This window comes from Tamandua tetradactyla, chromosome 8 (assembly GCF_023851605.1).
Source record: "Tamandua tetradactyla isolate mTamTet1 chromosome 8, mTamTet1.pri, whole genome shotgun sequence".
NCBI lineage: Eukaryota > Metazoa > Chordata > Mammalia > Pilosa > Myrmecophagidae > Tamandua > Tamandua tetradactyla.
This window is the reverse complement of record NC_135334.1, coordinates 106,916,081-106,937,724: the sequence shown is the minus strand read 5'-3', so window position 1 is coordinate 106,937,724 and position 21,644 is coordinate 106,916,081. Positions and strand designations below refer to the sequence as shown.

The following is a 21,644-nucleotide window of genomic DNA, read 5'->3' as shown; positions in this document are numbered from 1 at the left end:
TTCTCTTTCATCTGGAAAGGCATGTGGTGAACACGGTCAGGGTTCCTCTCTTATGTGGAAGGCACATGGCAAACACAGTGTCATCTGCTAGCTTCTTCTCCTGGCTTCCTGTTTCATACAGCTCCCCGGGAGGCATTTTCCTTCTTCATCTCCAAAGGTCACTGGCTGGTGGACTCTGCTTCTTGTGGCTATGTCGATCTGCTCTGCTCTCTTTGAATCTCTTGTTTTCTCCAAAATGTTTCCTCTTTCATAGGATTCCAGTGAACTAATCAAGACCCGCCCAAATAGGTGGAGACATGCCTCCACTTAATCCAGTTTAACAACCATTCTTGATTAAATCACATCTCCAGGGAGATGACCCAATTACAGTTTCAAACATACAATACTGAATAGGGAATGGAAGAAACGGCTGCCTTTACAAAATGGGATTAGGATTAAAACATGGCTTTTCTAGGGTACATATATCCTTTCAAACCGGCACACCAGTGCTCTGGCGATTCACGCTTAGGTCAATATGAACAACGGTGCAATAAACATCCTTGTACGTGTATGTTTGTTAAGTTAAAGAGAATGCACATTTAAATTTTTGATAGTTGTTCATTAATTAATTCAACAGAAATTTTAGTTTACCATGGTTTTAATTTACATCTTTTATCTCTTGTCTTAATGTTTCTTGCATCACTCTCCCCTATTTTTTCCTCTGTTGGTTAAAAAGCTATACTTTGTATTTCTATTTTTTAAAATTTTTTCAAAGCAGTTTTAGTGAGATATAATTCCCATTATAATATAATTCACATTATATATCACCATGAAATTCACCCATTTAGTCCATGATTCAGTTTTCCTAGCATATTATTCAAAGGGTTGTGCATCCATCACCATGATCTGATTTTAGAACATTTTTTTTGTCTTCTCTAAAGGAAATCCCAAACCCATTAGCTTATCCTCCCTATTCCCACTTTTTCCACACTCATCTCACCCACCTCCATTTCCCCATCCTTAAGCAATCACTAATTTACTTTGTGTCCCTATAGCTTTGCCTACTCTGGACATATAATGAGATCATGCAATACGTGGTCTGTGTCTGTATCCTCATCTGTAAAATGGGCACAGCTATAGTACCTATTTGAAAAGGTTGTTGCCAGGATTAAAAAGTAAAATATGGTCATGTGGGAAATTACCTTGATGTAATGGTAGCATCCAAGTACTAGGTGAGCTAGCTGGAGGTCGTAGGACAGAAAGGTGCACAGACCAAATAAAAACGCTCAAATCACGATTTATTAAATCAATTTAAAACACAAAGCAAAATATATGAGGAGAGAGATGGGCTGGGTTAACACACTTAGGATAAGGTGCAGCTGGGATGAAAGACCACATTACCTAAATTTTGTTCCACAATATTTACATAGCCTCTCACACCCTCTCTGCTAAATCAACCTTTTCTGCTGCTGCTGCTGCTGCTGCTATTACAAAAAGCAGAATTTGAGCAATAGGGCCCAACGGACATAAGGTGCCTGGGGCAATGACAGTCTTTTTCCACGAGAGAGCTGGAGGGCAAGTACACTTGACCAATAGCTGTACTCCCCAGTTAACAGGATGAGCAACTATGGATATTATCTAGATCCAGAATGAGAGTCAGCAATGGGTGGCCAATTTAAGATGTGGTTATTGTGTGCCTCATTTACATTTTGTGAATTGTATTCATTGCCTTGTTACTTAGTGAAGCACGAATATTAAAAGCTTATTTTGTCCTACCACCCCTTTTCTATCTCTGTTCATAGACAAATGCTTTACACTTTCTGTCTGACATGCTCATAGGTTACTAGTTTGCTTATCTATGCTTAATGCATGTATTGAATTTCATCCATCCCTTGTGCTTTCTTGTGTTCTATATATAGCAGAATTGAATATTCCCAAACAATGCAGCAACTGTGCATTATATAATGTTTAGAATAGTACCTGGTATGTAGAAATAACCCAATAAATGTTAACTATTATTATTAATAGAGAAGATGGCTGTAATAGTTTAATCTATACCTATCTATCTACTATGGGTGAGAATTAGCAGTGTAGCAAAAGTTGATCAGATTAATCACCTAATTAGAAATTTTAATGTTAATTTGTCTTGATTTTGATTTGGAATCGATAGTAAAATGCAAAGTTTATCATAGATTTTACAATGAATCAAATTTGTCTTGCCCTTATTCAGTTTTGTAGATTTTTGGTTATTGTTTACAGCTGTTGCTACTTTTTTTTTTCCTTCTTACAGGTGCATCCTCAGTTTGTCCTGACATACTTAGAGAAGCTAAATGTACAAGTGGATGTGACCCAGACAGAGTATCACATTCACCATGGCACCTGGACGAGAGCTTATCAAGAACACAGCAGCAGCTTAGCAGAAAAGGTTAGTGTAGCATGCCAGAAACAAGACAAATAGATCTTTAAAATATATTTCAAAAAGACAAAAAAAACAAACCCAAAAACGTTCAAACTGTTTTCAGGAGGCAAGCATGAACTCACTTCTTAATGTCCCTGATTGTTTAAAAGTATACATCTAACTATAAAAATGTTGGTACATATATTTATATAAGCAATATTTTATTACACAGGTGGTGAATCACTAGCTTTTCCTTAGGACTGCCTTCTTTTGTTCTGGCCACACAAAAACGATTCGTATTCTCTGTGAAGAAGACTGGAGGAACCATGAAATGTGAAATGTCATGTTTCTGGCATATATGGTTTAGATATTTCCACTCAGTGGAAATAGCTACATCATTTCTATATTTCACTTATTAGGCTCTGCAAAATAGTGCCAGCAACTCTGATCTGAAGCAACTGCCAGAACCTCCAGACACTCATTTGATGCCAGAAGGTTCTCTGGGGGAGATGGGTCAGCTGACTGTGGCACTCGTGAGGAAACTGGAAGAGAAACATCCTAAGGCTTCTGCTCAGAGGTAGGCCACTGACAGAACTGAGCTTTATTGCTCAATGACATTCGATGATTTCCTTCAGTTGCACGTAAAGATTGATTCCATGAATATGATTGAAATATCTTAAAAGCCCTGTGGCTTTTAATGGAAATAGTTTTCAAGTCACAGTTGATGAAAAGAGGTGACATTTATGTGTATATTTTAAGATTGAGCTATGTAATCCTTTACAAGTGTACTTCGGGAGGGTTACTGTCCTGAGGTCTCACTAAATACTCAGGTAAGATAATTAGGCCAAGGCGATTCTGAGCATACATCCAACTGTGGAAATACCGAAGAGGTCTGCAACAAGGGACTGTCCTTTCAATGTTCCGTAAGGAGAACATTATATTTAGGACTGAGGATAAGTGACAATAGATAGTCTTAAGGAGTCATAACTCAACAAATTTACACCATCTCCATTACTAAAATAGAAAATCGGCAACCCTCTCTCTGTGTGAGGGAGTTAATTGGAAACTGAACTTTGTTATGATTATTTTGTTGGGTTTGATATTGCCAATCGCAAAATGATTTTATAAACTAATAGAAAATTATCTATAATTGTTGGAATTAACTGCTGACTGAAATACTCTTAAAGGAACAATGTAATTTCTTACTGTCCTCACTAAATCTGAAGAGAATCCCCAAGTTTAAACCTTCTAACTATGGATAGAATGTCACTTGTATGAAAAAGAATAAAAATGAGACAAAACTTCGTAACTTTTCTGCTGCTCCAGAGGCCACAGTGGCACAGCTGCGCCACTCGGCTGCGTGCTCACTCCTGTTCCCACGTCCCCACAGAGTAAATCCCCTGGGAGCTGGTTTGAAGGAAAACTGACCTTGGGAGCACACAGTGCTGCTTCTGTTGGCCCATCTTTCTAAGCTCAGAACTTGACTGTCCCCTTCTTGAGAGAGCTCTGGGGCTTGCCATTATCTTCGACACTCATCGTGTCCCGGGTTCTCCTCAGGAGAGAGGAACTGGTTTCTTCCGCTCCCAGGCTCCTCACGCCTGTGTGGGGTTTCTGTGTTGCCCTGTCGTTGGTGGGACTTCAGTGATAACTTAGTTTATTTTGCTTCTCTATGACTCCTCCCTTCCCCAGCCTGGAAATATTTCCACTAAAAGTTGAAAGTGTTGGCTAGTCTAGGGATTTAGCTTCTGCATTCTGCTGTTGGGAGAAAGGCATGCAATATTGTGAAATGTAAGGCAAAAAAAAAAAAAAAAAAGAAAACAAAACAGTTAATATCCTTTAATATCCCACAATTCCTGATTGAGTTTTAGAAATACATGAGATGTCCTTAAAGTTCTAGAAACACCATAAGCACTCAAAAAGTGATAGTTTTGAAAATATTTGGAAAACAGTTTTTTTTAATTAAAGAAGTTGTAGGTTTACAGAAGAATGCATGAAATAGAGTTCCCATATACCACCCCATTATTAATACCTTTGATTCTTATTGTGCATTTGTTACAATTCATGAAAAACATTTTTACAATTGTACTATTAACTATTTTTATAATTGTACTATGAACATCTTTTACAATAGGGTTCATAGTTGGTGTTATACAGTCCTGTGTTGTTGTTTTTTAAATTTTAATCTAGTAGCAGATTTACAACCTAAAATTTCCCCTTTAACCACAGTCGTGTGTATAGTTCAGTGCTGTTGATTACAGTCACAATCTTGTGCTACCATCACCACCGTTCATTACCCAAACTTGATCATCAACCCAAATACAAACTCTATACAATCTAACGGGGGGTTCTATTTAAATGATTTTCAGTCTGTAGTGATTGATTAGTAAATGTATTTGGGTTTTTTTTTTGCATGGACAGGCACAGGAAATTGAACCCAGATCGCCAGCATGGCAGGTGAGAATTCTGCCACTGAGCCACCATCACATTGCCTATATTTGGGATTCTGTTTCATAAGAAATTGCCTTTGGCTTTTTCTTAATGAGCTTTACTCTGGGTTTATTTCTTGGGCTTCAGCAATTCTCCTTCTTGTACTTCTCCCCCCCCCCCCCCCCCAGTTTAAGGCCACAGAGATTAATCTGCACATTGTACCCCCCACCCCTTAATTTGCCATAGTAGATGCAATTTCAGTTTCTCTTCCTCTCTTTCTGTTCCTTAACACAGTTATTTTGAGTAAAGAGTAAAGCCAGTAAGTAAATACTTACAGCAATCACTTTCCCCCCATTTTGGAGGGGGTTTTGGGGCAAAATTAGAGCATGGAACTGGGTTTGAAACATTAATTACTTTGAAACCAAGGCTGTCTTGTTAAGTTTACGTGCATTACATATATAAGAATCAGTACTTTATTTTAGCTTCAAGAGAGGGTTTTACTTTTTCTTGCTCTTACCAATGGTAATTCTACAAATTAAAGAATAAAATCACTGCGAAAAATAAAGGAGTAATGTGCAATGATCTGAATTGTGGAAGCTGGCAAAAGAAATATTTTGAACATCAAAAAAAATAATGAGCAAATAATCTGAAGAATAAAAAGATCAGAAATATAAATTTATGTACTTCTAAATAAGTGGCCAGGGAAGCAGAGAACAGAAGTAGTCAAATCTGGGGAATCTAGACAGATAGATTGATAGTTAGTGGCAGGTACTATGAGGAAATTAAAGATAACATTAGATTAGTAAGAATAACAACTAACCTTTATTGACTCTACTGAGGGCTTAGTGCACATTATTTCCTGATAACTTTATGAGGTATGTACTTACAATTTAAGGCAAGCCTGTCTTAGCCAAAGTCTTATTCTACCTCTATATTGTACTGCATAACCATTCATGATTGTCTTAGCAGTTATTCCAAACTTTAGTTTTTTAAATGGGCTATATTATTTTTTAATTTTTAAAAATTTTTTAATTAATTTTAAAATATTTTTTAAAATATCAAAAAAAACCCACCAAACAAATGCAAACATTCTAACTTTTGATCATTCTGTTCCACATATATAATCAGTAATTCACAATATCATCACATATTCATCATCATGATCATTTCTTGGAACATTTGCATCTATTCAGAAAAAGAAACAAAAAGACAACAGAAAAAAATTCATACATACCATACCCCCCACCCCTCCCCCTCACCAATCATCAGCATTTCAATCTAAATTTATTTTAACATTTGTTCCCCCTATTATTCATCTTTATTCCATATGTTTTACTCGTCTGTTGATAAGGTAGATAAAAGGAGCATCAGACACGAGGTTTTCACAATCACACAGTCACATTTTGAAAGCTATATCATTATACAATCATCTTCAAGAAACATGGCTACTGGAACACAGCTCCACTTTTTCAGGCAGTTCCCTCCAGCCTCTCCATAACATCTTGACTAACAAGGATATATCTATTTAATGCATAAGAATAACCTCCAGGATAACCTCTCGACTCTGTTTGGAAACTCTCAGCCATTGACAGTTTAATTTCTCTCATTTCACTCTTCTCCCTTTTGGTCAAGAAGGTTTTTTCAATCCCCTGATGCTGAGTCTCAGTTCATTCTAGGGGTTTTCTCAATCCCTTGATTCTGAATCCCAGCTCATTCTCGGATTTCTGTCCCACATTGCCAGGAAGGTCCACACCCCTGGGAGTCATGTCCCATGTAGACAGGGGGAGGGTGATGAGTTTGCTTGTTGTGTTGGCTGGGGAGAGAGGCCACATCTGAGCAACAAAAGAGGTTCTCTTGGGGGTGACTCTTAAGCCTAATTTTAAGTAGGCTTGACCTATCCTTTGTGGGGTTAAGTTTCATTATGAAAAAACCCCAAGGTTGGGGGCTCCGCCTATAGCTTTGGTTGTCTGCACTACTTGTGAGACTATCAAGAATTCAACTTGGGGAAGCTGAATTTTCCCCCTTTCTCACCATTCCCCAAAGGGGACTTTGCAAATACTTTTTTATTCATTGTTCAAATCACTCTTGGATTTATTGGGGCATCACTCTGGACAAACCAACAAAATCTCATGTCCTATTTAAGGCTCCATGTACTTATGGTGTTCAATTAAGATGTCTACACAAGTTATATTAGGAAATGCCCTAGTCAAAATATAAATTTTATACCAAATAAATATTTTTTGCTTTTCAAATGGGCTAATTATTTTGAGTGGATATCTTGTAAAGGGAACCTTTAAATAAGGTGTAACAAATTAGCAAGGAAATAATAAGAAAATACATCAATATATTCAGCTTTCAGTGAATTCTAGATAGGAGTCTGAGACAATGTAGAAAATATGAAGGGAAATGGTGAACCCTTGCAGTCCCAAAAGTGAACCCCAACTAGTCCAGCTATCAACATGTGTAGTCTAGACTTTCCAAGTCATTAAGAACTTTCCCTGCATAGATTAGGGATTTTTATTAAATCTCTATCTAAGAAAGTGACTATGATTTGTCATGACTAACCAAGCTATATCATAACTTGAATGGTGATTCAGTTCAACTCAGTATTTACTAAACTTATTGACAGGTGAGTAATAGCTGTCAGCTATTGTTTACTTACCATGTGCCAACTATATTCTAAGTACTTTCTTATTCTCATAACAATGTGATCGTCTGATTTACTTATTCTCATAATAACTGGGTACTGTAGGTACTCTATTAATAAAGGTCAGGAAACAGGCTGTGAACGGTCACATGATGCTCCCAGTTGCAGAGCTAGTGGGTGGGGGAGACAGGGTTTGAACCCCAGACTGTTTGGATCTCCAGACCATGCTTTTAACCGCTGTGTATTTCCTCCGCCCTGGTAGCTTTTATTCTATTGATTTCATAGCAGAATGGCATCATACTAAGCCATCATATTTAGCCATTACTTAATTTTATATGTATTACATCATGAGAGAGCTCATTAAACTACTGCCGCTTTGATTGGTATATTATTCTGAATTATATCCTTAAAAAAATCTCAAAACAGTGGTTCAGTGGTAGAATGCCCGCCTTCTATGGGGGACACCTGGGTTTGATTCCCGGCCCATGCACCTAAAAAAAAAAAAGGTATTGAAACGCTCACCGCAAATCATCTACAGAAAGTTTTCATTTACTTTGTATTTCAAACACATCTGGAAAACAATCTCATTTGTTGATCTTTTTTTTTTTTGGTAATGTGGGAAAGTTCTTTTTCTCATTGAGGAAAAATTCTCTTAATATATAAGGTCTCAGATATGAGTTATAATTCATAATAGGTTATATTTTCTAGTTTGCTTTAGCCACACCTTGAGAAAATATTTTTGCCCCTTTATCAACGAGGTATAGAAACATCCTACTCTCCTTGCTTGGATAAAATAAGTTGTGTGTATATTTAATTTTAAGTGTGATGCAAAGTAAAATGAAAGTCATAGTCTGGCCTCTAAGTTTCTGGAGTGCATTTGTTGATTTTAGTTTATCCAATGGAGGCCTTTACCCTTATTTAAATTGAATAGGGGTTGGGGGAAGGCCTGGGACAGCCAACAAAGCACACTGACCCAGCTTGTCACCCAGTGACCTGTGAGAAGGAAATAATGAACTGTGAGTAGCTGTCATCCTAACTGTTTCTGACAGTTTGCCTTTGGGCACATCTGTGTTAGTTGCAATGGGAAGGCCTTTGTTCTTTTCCCATAGTGACTTGCAGAACACTGAGGGGTTTGCTAGCTACTGCATGCCCTGCCGGCCCCTCCCTTCTCAGGGAAGCAAGCAGCTGCCACCCATGGCACTGACATTTCTCTTAATGACTCAACTTGGCATGCACTTCACTCTTTCAAAAGAGGACAGATATTTAAAAGTTCTTTGACATTTTTTCAATTAAAACTTAATTTAATGTCTCAAATTTTGATACTAATAAAGCAAGTCATAAAATAGGTTATCCTAATTATATATAATATACATGCTAAGCTTTTGAAAAATCGTTTACTTTCCAAATTTTAATAAATATATAAGTAGGACAAAACCAGTGTGTGCTATGAAATGAATTTTTAAAGTGGAAGCTTAACACATGCTTTACTAGTAAGAATATTTGGGCTAAATAGGTAAGGCGATGCTCTATTTCAGTACACATTTTTCACTAATACATTTTAATAAACTTCTGTCTAATGCTTTATAAAATCTAATCATTTCAACTTTAAAATATTTCAATATTTGCATTTTAAAGTTAGTGTAGTGCATAAACTTATAATCATTAGGCGATGTAATTAGCTGAGAAACAGGTGTTTCTGTTCCCCAATTTGCTGAAGTATCACTACTATTTCAATCATAACAAAAGCAGAACATTTTGAATAATGCATATCATACCCTAAGAGTATTGTTTAAATTGAAACTAAAGCCTCATTTATAAAATAAAATTATTGAATCAGTTTTAAAGCCTTATTTACATTTTTACAATTGCTATCAAATCAGTCCTCCTACTATAATTAAGTCTGGCTACAATTGGCATGGAATAAACACTGAGCATTTGGTACTCACTTTCTATTATATTTACCATTCCAAGAGAATATAAATTCAAATTATACTGCATTGGTCAATTTTTATAAGCTATTTTCCCCCCGATAGAATAGAAGAAATGAAGCTTGAAAGAAGTGACATGCTTTTTTGTGTGTTTGAGATTTTTCTCTTACTAACAGGTTTGAGATGCATGAGCTAGAACTATTATAGTCTCCCGGTTTACAAAGAAAGAGAAATTAATAGTAATGAGACAGTCTTTAAGCAGACAAATGATGATCATGCTTATAAAATTATAAATTGTCAAAAAAGCACATATTAATACTGAAAGAACTGTATTCGGATTTTCATGACAATTCATATTTTCATAGCATATGATTTATCATTCTGATATTTATGTAGTTTTGCAATCAGTTAATGGTAATCTGTAGTCTCTTATTTGAACTTTCTCCTCATTTTGTTCAGCAAACATCAAAACAATTTTTGTAGAGAGTGAATGTTGGGGTCAGTTTTGATAACAGTCTGCCAAACTCTGTCTTTTTAGGGAAAGTGGACTGTTATTTAAATTGCCACCCCTAAAATTCTTACTTACAGACTCTTACCAATAAGACAATGTTAATATAACAATTGCTTTTAAGTTCACTAAACTCAATTATACATTTTATAAATAAAATCCTATATTAGCTTACATGAGTTTTCCTAACTATGGAGAATGCTCAGCTTTAGGCATTCACCATAAGCCCTTTTATACTATTATTTCATCAGAACAAGGATACGGTGTTGTGTTTAAGAACATGAAATTATTGTATGTTCCAGAAATGTAAAGATTTGCTTATCATTCTGTTTTTTGACTAGAAAAGTCAGATATCCTTATGTTGACTGATATTATTACATGTTTGGGTTCTGGTCTATTTAAAAAATTAATTTCCATATGTTCTCTATGAATTATAATAAAGTGAACAGATCATCTAATTGTGCCTGCTTTTTTGAAACAAATTCAAAATCAAACATATTGAAGGATAGGATTTTGTTCATAAACATACATTAGTTCAGAAATTATCAAAGATTTAAGTAAGCATTTTATGATTAATTTTTGTTCTCATTTGCTCCCGTGAAGTGCTCAACCTTCGAACATTCTGCTGATTTTCATTTTTTAAAATGTACTCTTTATCTTTCCTTTCCATGTACTACTTTCACTAGATGTATGGGGAGCTCTACTCCTACTTTCTTCAAACATATAGTCCCCAAACTTGAGTATCTGGTATTATAATACAGAAAATAGCAGGTGATGAGAATATGGAATTAAGAAAAGGAGGAGACAGGTGTTGGAAGTATTATTAAGTTAGAGTACATACAATTGGATAACAGAGTGCAAGCAGTCAAAATGACCTTAGGTTAGCTTCCTAACTGGGCTTCTTCTATCGTTGTCTTCTTATAATCCATTCTCCATTTAGCCGCCAGAGTGATCTTTTTATGTTCGTAAGTCAGATCAAGGATTGCTCCAAATCCTCCAAAGGCTTTTTATTGCTTCTAGAGTGAAGCCAGTGTTTCCATATGCTACATGGCCCTAACTCAGCAGACTCGAGTATCTCTGACCACCCTTTTCACCCCCCTTCCTCTGCTCCAGCCATCCTGGCTTCCTGGCAGTTTCTCAGACCTGCAATACATGCTCGTATCCAGTCACTCTCTTTTCCTGCTTTATTTTTCTTCAATGCACTTATTAAGACCTGTATTTATATATATACACACACACATATATATATACACACATTCATATATAATACTAATATAGTATATGTATATATTGCTACTTGACATATGTATAGGCAGATACACAAATCCATACATGTACAAGCACATACACAAATACATATGCACAGATAGTCTGAGTTTCCTCATTAGAATGTAAGCACAATTACAGCAGGAACTTTGCTTGATTCACAGATTTTTACCTCTGTGACCAGAACATATCTGGCACATACTAGATACCAATGCAAGGTTGTTGAATGAATAAATGGGTGGATGAATGAATGGATGGATGAAGTAGTGTAATTAATGGAAATAAGAAAATGGAGAGGGCAATCAGTCTGGGCGCCCATATGAACATTTCAAGACCTTCATTCCCTGATGGATACCTGTAGCCCTACGATCAGCATTCTACCCGGTTTGGTATCTCCTGTTTCTTTCATCCTTTATTTATGTACAAATGTTTACTGAGCATTTTCTTTGTGCCAGGCCCTATCCAAGGCACTGAGGATACAGTATTAAAATTTACTGAAAACCTGGGGATACAATTTCTATTCTCACGGAGTCACAGAGTCTAACTGGGAAAAAGATATTAAACAAGTCTTTACAACAAAGAGTGATGAGTGTTATGTTGGGAGAAAGTATCCAGCACATCCCTGGGTGTTGTGCTTTTAAAGTAGACTCTGCACATCTCATTGCCTGGCTCTCAATTCCTTAGTATTTACCCACTCCCGACTAGGTTAAATGAAATACCAGTTGTCATACCCACTATACTGTATTCTTATGTCTCAGAACTGACCTGTCCCTACCCAAGTTCAGGCTGACTGTACTTGGTTCATCTGGCTTCCTTGACAAAAAAAAAATCTTTATCTCTGCTTTCCTCCCTAAAATCCTACCCTCTGCAAGGCCCATCTCCATTGATTTTTCAGCTTTTCTTCTCTTATGCTATATACATTAAAGGGTTTAAATACTTCCGCACACGCCCTTAACTTCATTCCACGTGTTTTAATGTGTCATATATTCATTGTTTCCATTTTGTCATATTCTTCACTTCGTGGATTATTTAGAATTATATTTTTTAATTTCTAAATATATGAAATATTTCTGGTTTGTATATGAGTTATTGATTTCAAAATTAATTTCTTTGTAGTTAGAGAACTTTTTTTGTCTATTTCAAATCTTTGAAATATGTTGAAACTTGCTTTATGGCCCACCCAGTATATGGACAATTTTTATAATTAACCATGTGCAAACTTGAAAAGAATGTATATTCTTCAGTTATAGGTACAATAGTTTATATACATTAGATCAAGATTAATAAATGTGTTGTACAAAGCTTCTGTGTACCTACTGCTATTTTGTCCCCCCGTTATATCATTTACTGAGAGAGATTTAGTAAAAATCTTCCAGTTTAATTGTGGATTTGTATATTTCTCTTTGTAGTTTTAACAATTATTATTTTTATAACTTGAGGCTATGTATTAGGTACATACAATTTAAAAATTGTTGTGACCTTCTGCTATATTAAATCTTTTATTATTATAAAATGGCCCTCTTTATCCCTAGTTGTGCTTTTTTCTTTTTTGAGCTTAAAATTAAATTTGTTTCATATTAAATATTATGACCACATTTTTTGTCACTATTTGCATGATTTATTTTTGTATCCTCTTATTTTCAAACTTCACTTTTTTATTTGAAGTAATATTTCCCCTGAAACCATATAGTTTTTTTTTAATGTAGTATGGCAGTCTTTGTCTTTTAAATGAAGTATTTGATCCATTTACTCATAATATAATTACTGATATTTCTTTAAATATAACATGTTACTATTCACTTTCTATGTGTTATCTATTTTATATTGTGTTTTCTTTTTTTTTGATCTTTCTTAGATTTATTATATATTTATATTACTTCATTCCTTTCCTCCCAATTATTTAGGTGGTTGTACAATCTTTTTCTGTACTCATAGTGGTTAATCTAAAGATTATGCATACTTCCTTGACTTACAACATCCAATATAAATTAGTATTTTCACCATTGCAGAGATAACTCAAGGAATTTATAAGTCAATCTCCATAGATGCCCTTTCACACTAAACACTGGTGTGTGTTTTAATGCAAAAATATTTTCAACTTTGATATCATTAATATTATCTAAAGTCGATATTCATTTAAACTTACCTACATCTTCATCCTTCCTATTGTCCTTCATTTCTTCCTGTAACTCTGTGCTTCCAATAAGAATAATTTCTCTTTTGTTTGAAGAATATCCTTTAATACTTCCCTATCTCTGAGTCTGCTGGTGATGCATTCTCTGTTTTTATTTGTTTTGTATACCCATATTTCACTTTCATATTTACATTGAATTAAAAATTCTGGGTTGTCAACTATTTTTTCCCCAGCATAACTGAAGGTAGCATTCCATTGTCTATGGCTTTCCTTGCTCCCACCCCTTTCTTATTGAAAAGTCAAATATCAGTCTTACTTTTGCTCTTTTGAAAGCAATGTGTTGTTTCTTCCTAGCTGACTTTAAGATTTTCTCTGTCTTTGGTTTTTATTTTGATTTTCCTAGATGTTTTTGTTGTGATGATAATTGCTGTCATTTTGCTGCTTTGTATTTATATAATTTGAGGTTTGTAGGACCTCTTGAATCCATGGCTTGCTGTGTTTCAGTTTTGGAAAACTTTCTGCCAGTATTTCCTCAAATATTGTTTTAGCCTTATTCTCTCTCTCTCTTCTCAAAATGGACACAATCACAGCATATTAGAATTTTTGTACTATAAACCTTACGTCTCTTATGCTCGCTTCTGTTTTCCATTCTTTTTCCCCTTGTGCTTTAGCTGGGGCTAATTCTCTCTTCAGCTGTTTCTAATATGCTGTTAAATCTATGTATTGAGCCTTAATGTCTGCTATTTATTTTTCAGTTTTAGATTTCCATTTAGTGTCTATGGCAAATAGTATCATCACAATTTACTAAATTATTCCCCTATTATTAAAGAATTAGTTGTTTCCAGGATTTCACGTTTATAAGTTAGACTGTAGCAAACGCCTTTTATTCTTGCCTGAAATGCATTAAATCAATCTATGATATTTATTAAGAACCTTTTTGATGTTCAACACTAAGAATAAAAATGTATACAAAAAGTCCCAGCTTTTCATGATTTGGCATCCTTTCCAAAGCATGTTACTAGTGGAAATCTAACAGTACAGTGATTATACTGTTGAGATCTGTTGACTTCGTGATCTGTTATTATTGCTTTTATTCTTTTCTATTTTATGAAGTTTATAACTTAGCTGATGGAATGGAGGCCTGATTTTTTTTACTATCTAATAGCATTTTGGTTTCTTTTTGCAAATATAAGTCTCTCATTTATACTTGCAATATGTTTTTAAATTGGAGTGGAGTTAGATAAATTATGGTTTTTGATATATCACAAATATTTTTACTGCTTTTTAAGAAGCTGTACTAAGTGTCATTTCTTGATCAAGGTTTATAGTAAAAAAATTCTTTACAAATATTTCTGAGAAGTAAATGTTTCTTTCTTCAAATAGGTTAAGAATAATTCTTTTGTAGTTCACATATCCATATGCATTGCCAATCAATCTATCTACTTGAGTACAATTAACTGACAATAATTTTTTAAATGCAGTTTTACTGAGACATATTCATAAACCATATAATCCACCCAAAGTATATAACCGATGGCTCCCATTATCATTTTATACTTGTGCATTCATCACAATTTTAGAACATTATCATTACTCCAAAAAATAAAAATAAAAAAAGAACACCCAAAATATCCCATACCCCTTAGCCACTCCCCATTATTTATTTATTTAATTGTCTTTATGACTTTATTACTTATTGCCCATATACTGGATAAAGGGAATGTCAGTCACAAAGTTTTCACAATCACACAGTCACACCATAAACGTTATATAAGTGTACAGTCATCATCAAGAATCAAGGCTACTGGGGGCACAAATGAAATCAGAAGGAAATATAGACAATAAAGACTAAGATGGTGTGTTAGTTAGATTCAATTGTCAACGTGGCCAGGTGAGCATACCTAGTCTTGTTGCTGCGGACACAAGCCAATGGTACGTGAACCTCATCTGTTGCTAATCACACCTGCAGTCGGCTAGGAGGCGTGTCTGCTGCAATGAGTGACTTGTGACTTAATTGGCTGGTGCTTAAATGAGAGATCGCAATGTAGCACAGCTAAGCAGCTCGGTATTCCTCATCTCAGCCCAGGCCTTTGGAGATGCAGAAAGAAGTCACCCCGGGGGGAAAGTTGTCCTGGAGAGAAGGCCAGCAGAGACCATCCTGTGCTTTCCATGTAAGAAAGAACCTCACTGGTCTTCTCTCCAGGCCCCTGGGTTCCAACAACTTTCCCCCCGGGGTGACTTCTTTCTGCATCTCCAAAGGCCTGGGCTGAGCTGGGAGTGCTGAGATGAGGAATACCGAGCTGCTTAGCTGTGCTACATTGCGATCTCTCATTTAAGCACCAGCCAATTAAGTCACAAGTCACTCATTGCAGCAGACACGCCTCCTAGCTGACTGCAGGTGTCATTAGCAACAGATGAGGTTCACATACCATTGGCTTATGTTCGCAGCAACAAGACTAGGTATGCGCACCTGGCCAAGTTGACAACTGAATCTAACTAACACTGATGGTATAATCTAGGAATGTGTGGAGTGGATAATGATAGTGACTAAATGTGCAAATTTAAAAATGTTTCTGCATGAGAAAGGAAAAAGGAATATCAGTAATGCAGGGTGTTGAAAATAGATGATAATCAATATTTTAAAACTTTAGCATATGGTGAGACAAGCAAAAAATGTTTATTTGGCACAAAGTTTTTATTTTGACTTGTGCATTTCCTAATATAACTTATGTGGACAGCTTAATCGAACACCACAGTACTTGGAACTTTGCATAGGCCATGAGATTTTGTAGGTATGTCCAGAGTGATGCCCAGATAAATCCCAGAGCAGCGATTTGAACAGTGAATAGGGAAGTATTTGCAGAGTCCCTTAGGGGTAATGGTGAGAAAGGGGGGAAATTCAACTTCCCCAAGTGGAGAATTCTTGATATTCTCACAGGCAATGGGGACAGCCAAAGCTATAGGCCGAGGCTCCAGTCTTGGATTTTGCTCATATGAAACTTAATCCCACAAAGGATAGGCTGAGTCTACTTAAAATTGACCTAAGAATCACCCCCAGGAGAACCTCTTCTGTTGCTCAGATGTGGCCTCTCTCTCTTGGCTGACACGGCAAACTCACTGCCCTCTCCCTCTCTACATGGGATATGACTCCCAGGGGTGTGGACCTTCCTGACAACATGGGACAGAAATCCTAGAATGAGCTAGAACTCAGCATCAAGGGATTGAGAAAATCTTCTCGACCAAAAGGGGAAGAGCAAAATGAGACAAAATAAAGTGTCAGTGGCTGAGAGATTCCAAACTTGAGTCGAGAGGTTATCCTGGAGGTTATTCTTATGCATTAAATAAATATCACCTGTTTAGTTAAGGTATAATGGAGAGGCTGGAGGAACTGCCTGAAAATGCGGAACTGCGCTCTGGTGGCCATGTTTCTTGAAGATAACTGTATGATGATATGGCTATCGCAGTGTGATTGTGTGGTTGTGAGAGTCTTGTGTCTGATGCTCCTTTCATCTACCTTATCATCAGACAAGTAAAACATATGAATTAAAAATAGATAATAGGGGGAACACATGTTAAAATAAATTTAGTAGATTGAAATGCTGGTGATCAACGAAGAGGAGGGGTAAGGGGTATGGTATGTATGAGTTTTTTTTCTGTTTTCTTTTTACTGCTCTTTCTGAATTGATGCAGATGTTCTAAGAAGTGATCATGATGATGAATATACAACTGTGTAATGATAGTGTGAGTTATTGATTATATAACAAGAACAGAATGATCATATGATAAGAATGTCTGTGTTTGTATGTGGTTATGTATCGTAAAAAATTTTTTTAAAAAAGTAGGAAAAAAAAGGTGCCATAATCAATTGTAACAAATTTTCCACACCAAGGCAAGTGGGGGTGGTGAGGAGGGTAGGGGTATCCCATATTGTATGCATGATTGTTCTGTAAACCCACAACTTCTCTAATAAAAAAAAAATTTAATTAAAAATAAAAGCAAAAACAAAAAAAGAATCAAAGATGCTGGATTGCAGCTCAACAGTTTCAGGTCTTTCCTTCTAGCTATTTTCATATACTAGAAACTAAAATGGAATATCTGTATATACTCGAGAAGAAGATGTGAGTTTTTTACCAGTTAGTCAAAAAAAAGCATTTTTAAGTTTTCATGGGATGTAGAGAATTGCATAATTATTTGAATATGTCTTTTAAAAATGTATTCCTCAGAATTTGGGAATTTTCAGCCTATCTATCTTTCTCTCTATCATCATCTATCATATATTCACATGGAATAACACAGTGGTGACAAACTATAGTCACGTTATGAAAACATGTTTTTAGCCTTTATGAACCAAAGAAATTGGGTATATCAAATCATCTAAATCACCAACTTGGAGGACATAAATAGATAGGATAAAATCTGCTCTTAAGAAAGTTGAAATGTAACTAAAGAGATAAGACAAAGGAATTAAAACTTTAATGACTATTGTTTCTTATTGCACATGTTTATTATTAATGTTTTTAAAAAAACAAATAAACAGAAAATAAAATGAAAGGGAAATATGCATAATCCTGGAATATTAATATTTAATCTCTTTCATTATATATACTTTGTTATCATTTCATTTACAGAAATGGGGGCTGCTAATTTCTTTTTACAGTAGCAATACCATGTCAGACATTAAGATGTTCTTCCCCCAGCAATAATTATTTATGCCTATATTATCATTATTTAGTGTGAAACTTAACTTGTGTGGCTAGTGCAACATTACAGGACTTTAAGATGTTTACGATATTTTTTTTTCATTCTTATGTGCAAGACAGTCATAAAGAACAGATAGAAACTTAGAACAAGTTAACTAATAAGAATCTCAAATGGACTCTTCATAAAGCCATACATTGAGGAAGTGCTGCCTCAAAATGTCATGAGTTGTAGAAAGATCAGAGGCTGCGGGTCTGGAAGACATGCTGAAGTAGGATGCGGAGCTGAGCCTAGAAGGAGAGGAGGGGTTTGTTTTGGTTGAAAGGAAACGAGAGGACATATCATGAAGGGGAAATGCCTGATTCCTTTTTATTTATGAAATGGTGGCTTCCCTGATAATGACACATGGCCATGCAAAGGGGTAAAGCTCTTTATTTGTATGTTAATGATAGTTGTCATCCAGCTCTGTGGGTGTGAGAGTGAATCCTTTTCTTATGGGCCCTATCTTACAAAACACCAAGGATTTCTTCTAATTCCTATTTAAGTGAGTTCGTATATCGAACTGAAAGCTCCTATCACATGGTAGCTCATAATTTTCCAACAGGTATAAGTTCTCCTATAGCAGCCAGAGAATTCTTTTTGCACTCTTAATTTCAAGATGTTGATGCTTTTCTTTCTTAATGAGGCCAGTGAACTCTTTAATATTAATTTTGAGGCTTTTTTTTTTTTTTCCAATGAATCTGGCTCTGACATAATTGAACTCAGGTCTTTGCCACTTGTTTGAAAACTTGATTGGCTATTCAGAGAGTTTCTAGTGCTCATAGATAAATTGGGAAAAGTAAGATCCAGGCATTCACTGAATGTGACCCAGGCCGCTGGGAAAAACTTTATATGGAAACATAAAAAATTTGTTTTACCTGTTTTACTCATAGGAAATATGTATAGGAAAAAAGTGTGTGTGTGTGTGTGCATGCATGTGTGTTAATGTAATTGGAGTGCTCCTTTTTTTACAGAGAAGTGTATACACACATACATATAGTTTATTTATAAGACTATAAATATATATGAGTCTACTAATATAAGACAAAGTCTCATATTATTATTCTTACATGTCTGGTAAAATGCTCATTATAATTCACTGGTCTGCCATCGATTTCATTATTCCGAGGTTTAAGAAGTATATCAGACTGGTGCGATGGTGGCTCAGTGGCAGAATTCTCACCTGCCATGCTGGAGACCCGGATTCGATTCCTGGTACCTGGCCAGGCCAAAAAAAAATCATTGATAGAAAGTATATCAAACATCTATTTCACTATATCATGAAAGCCCAATTAACCATATTGTCAGTGTTCCAAAACATCAGTAGACTATGCTACTGTAGTAATAACTTCCTGTACTAGGTTAATATTGCTATGTAACAAATTACCAAAGCATTGCAGCTAAAATGATATCCATTTATTATCTCCTAGTTCCGTAGTCCAGAAGTCCAAGTGGGCTTGATAGGTTCTTTGTTTAGAATCTCATAAGATCGAAATGATGCTTTTGGCCAGGCTGAACTCTAATCTGAGGCTCTGAGGAAGAATCTTCTAAGCTACCCAGATTGGTATTAGAAAGAACGCTATACCTGGAAGAGAATAAATGCTCACCCTATTGTGGAGAAGAAAGGAATTTATTCACGATCTTGCAAGAACGGGCACCTAACCAAAAGATGGTGGCTGGTGCCAAACAATAGAGTGCCACAGGTTTTTATATCCTCAGCTTAGCACGCAGGCCTCCCCTGTTTCTCCTCTGATTGGATACTCCAGAGGTTACAGCCTATCTGGATAGTCTAACTAATAAATTTCCCGCAGAAGTTTCCTGCTTTTGATTAGGCTTTACATTTCAATGACCCTGGCCGTTACTTACTTAAACTTTGCTTCTACTTACTTGGCACCAATACTTGCCTTACATCAGAGGCACTCTCCTTCCCAGCCTGCAAGACTGGTTTGAGCTGTCCTGCAGCCGTTTCCTGTGCCAACTTGTGTGAAAGCTAAACTTAATTTTCTTAAAGTAGGTGGCCACATTCAATCCCTTGTGGTTATAGGCTTGAGGTGCCCATTTCCTTGTTGGGTGTCAGCTAGGAGTCGCAGCTTCTAGAGGCTGCCCACATTCCTTGGCACATGGCCCCTTCCATCCTCATTAATCCAGTGGTGCATCACATCCCTCATATTCTTGGGATCTCTCTGATTTTTCTTTCTGCCACCAGCAAGAGAAAATGCTCTGCTTTTAGAGGCTATGTGATTTGATTAGGCTTACCCAGATACTCTCCCCATCTTAAGGTCAACTGTGTCATATAACATAATATAAACATGGGAGTAATAACTCATCATCTTCACAGGTTCCAGGGATTAGGGTACAACATTTTTGAGGGGCCATTTTTACAATTCTTCCTACCATAGTGCTGATATCAGGTGAAGGGCTAATGTAGATAATTTCTCGATTTTTTTTTTCTGTCAAATTCCTGTCATGGTCAACATTACTACAGAAAAGAAAAATAAAAAAGAAAGTCAGCATTTATAGAGTGTTCAAAAAACATCACATGCCCCACGGTTTAGGTATAACAGCTACTGTTGCTAAATTTAACATGGAGTGCTTAAGATAGGGCTTAAATGTGACAGAGGGGAGGAAAAATACAAAATCTGCATGCAATGTAAAAGCACTAACTGTACTTGCACTTTCCATTTTACTGGCCACAATGAGTTTAAAACTCGACAATGTAACTAATGCCTTTTCTGTTGACCTGGACACTTACAGGTGATAACAATTCCAGTGCACACTGGTGTAAGAATGGTATTTAACATTAAAAGTCCAAGGGAAAAGTTGGCTTAGGCACTCAACTGTCACATTACACCCAGTTTGTCTCCACCTCAGTACCGTCTTCAGGATTTAGTTTTAGGATTCATAAGAAAGGAACAATGAGTCAGAAATTTTGACTCTTTAATCTTCTCATCAGGTTTCAAAAACCTCCTAGAAGTCTCAGCATTAGAAACAAAAGCTTCTGTGGGGTCGGTTCCCATTCCTGCATGGAGTACTCTGCTGCATTGATTGCCTTACGCTCGGGAATGGAGTGAGCCTCACTGGAACCCAGGACTGAAAGTAGGGGAGGGGCTTCCCCCAAAGAGCTAGAGTCTGGTTAGCAGAAGGAGGTAGCAGCTGGATGCAGACAGTGCAAACAGCTATGTCCAACAATGCCTTTCACATTCCATATAGATTTTTGAAAGTATGCTTAGTAACTATGGGTTGTATTTAAATATTTCAACTCTTCTGCTAATTAGAGTATAGCGGTAATTGGGGTTTGGAAGAAAACTCATGGAGCTATTTCAGTGGTTTTCAAACTCTGCATTGGAGAACCTCAGTGTTCTGCCACTAAAAGTGAAGAAGCGTTGATAAGCTTGGTTCAGTTCACAGAAGAAATTGTACAAAGCTTTTCTCTTTTTTTCCCCACAAATATTTCTTTTGTTGAGACTTTTCCACTTGCTGGTATGTGTTCATTCTAAAGCCCAGTGTAAGATGGTAAGGTGGTATCAGTTTAGTGCAAAATTATATGTTTGCTATAAACTGGATAGGTTAATATATTGCCACATTTTCTAAAAAATCATTTAAAACTCTAAATGAACAAG

The 21,644-nt window shown here is 36.1% G+C and overlaps 1 protein-coding gene across 1 annotated transcript in view; it reads left to right on the top strand.

Annotated features, from left to right (window-relative positions):
- DCDC1 (doublecortin domain containing 1) overlaps positions 1–21,644 on the top strand; it is a 544,066-nt gene that overhangs the window by 362,028 nt on the left and 160,394 nt on the right. The window contains 2 exon segments of the mRNA XM_077114307.1: positions 2,270–2,404; positions 2,797–2,954. Coding sequence (XP_076970422.1) covers positions 2,270–2,404; positions 2,797–2,954 — 293 coding nt within the window.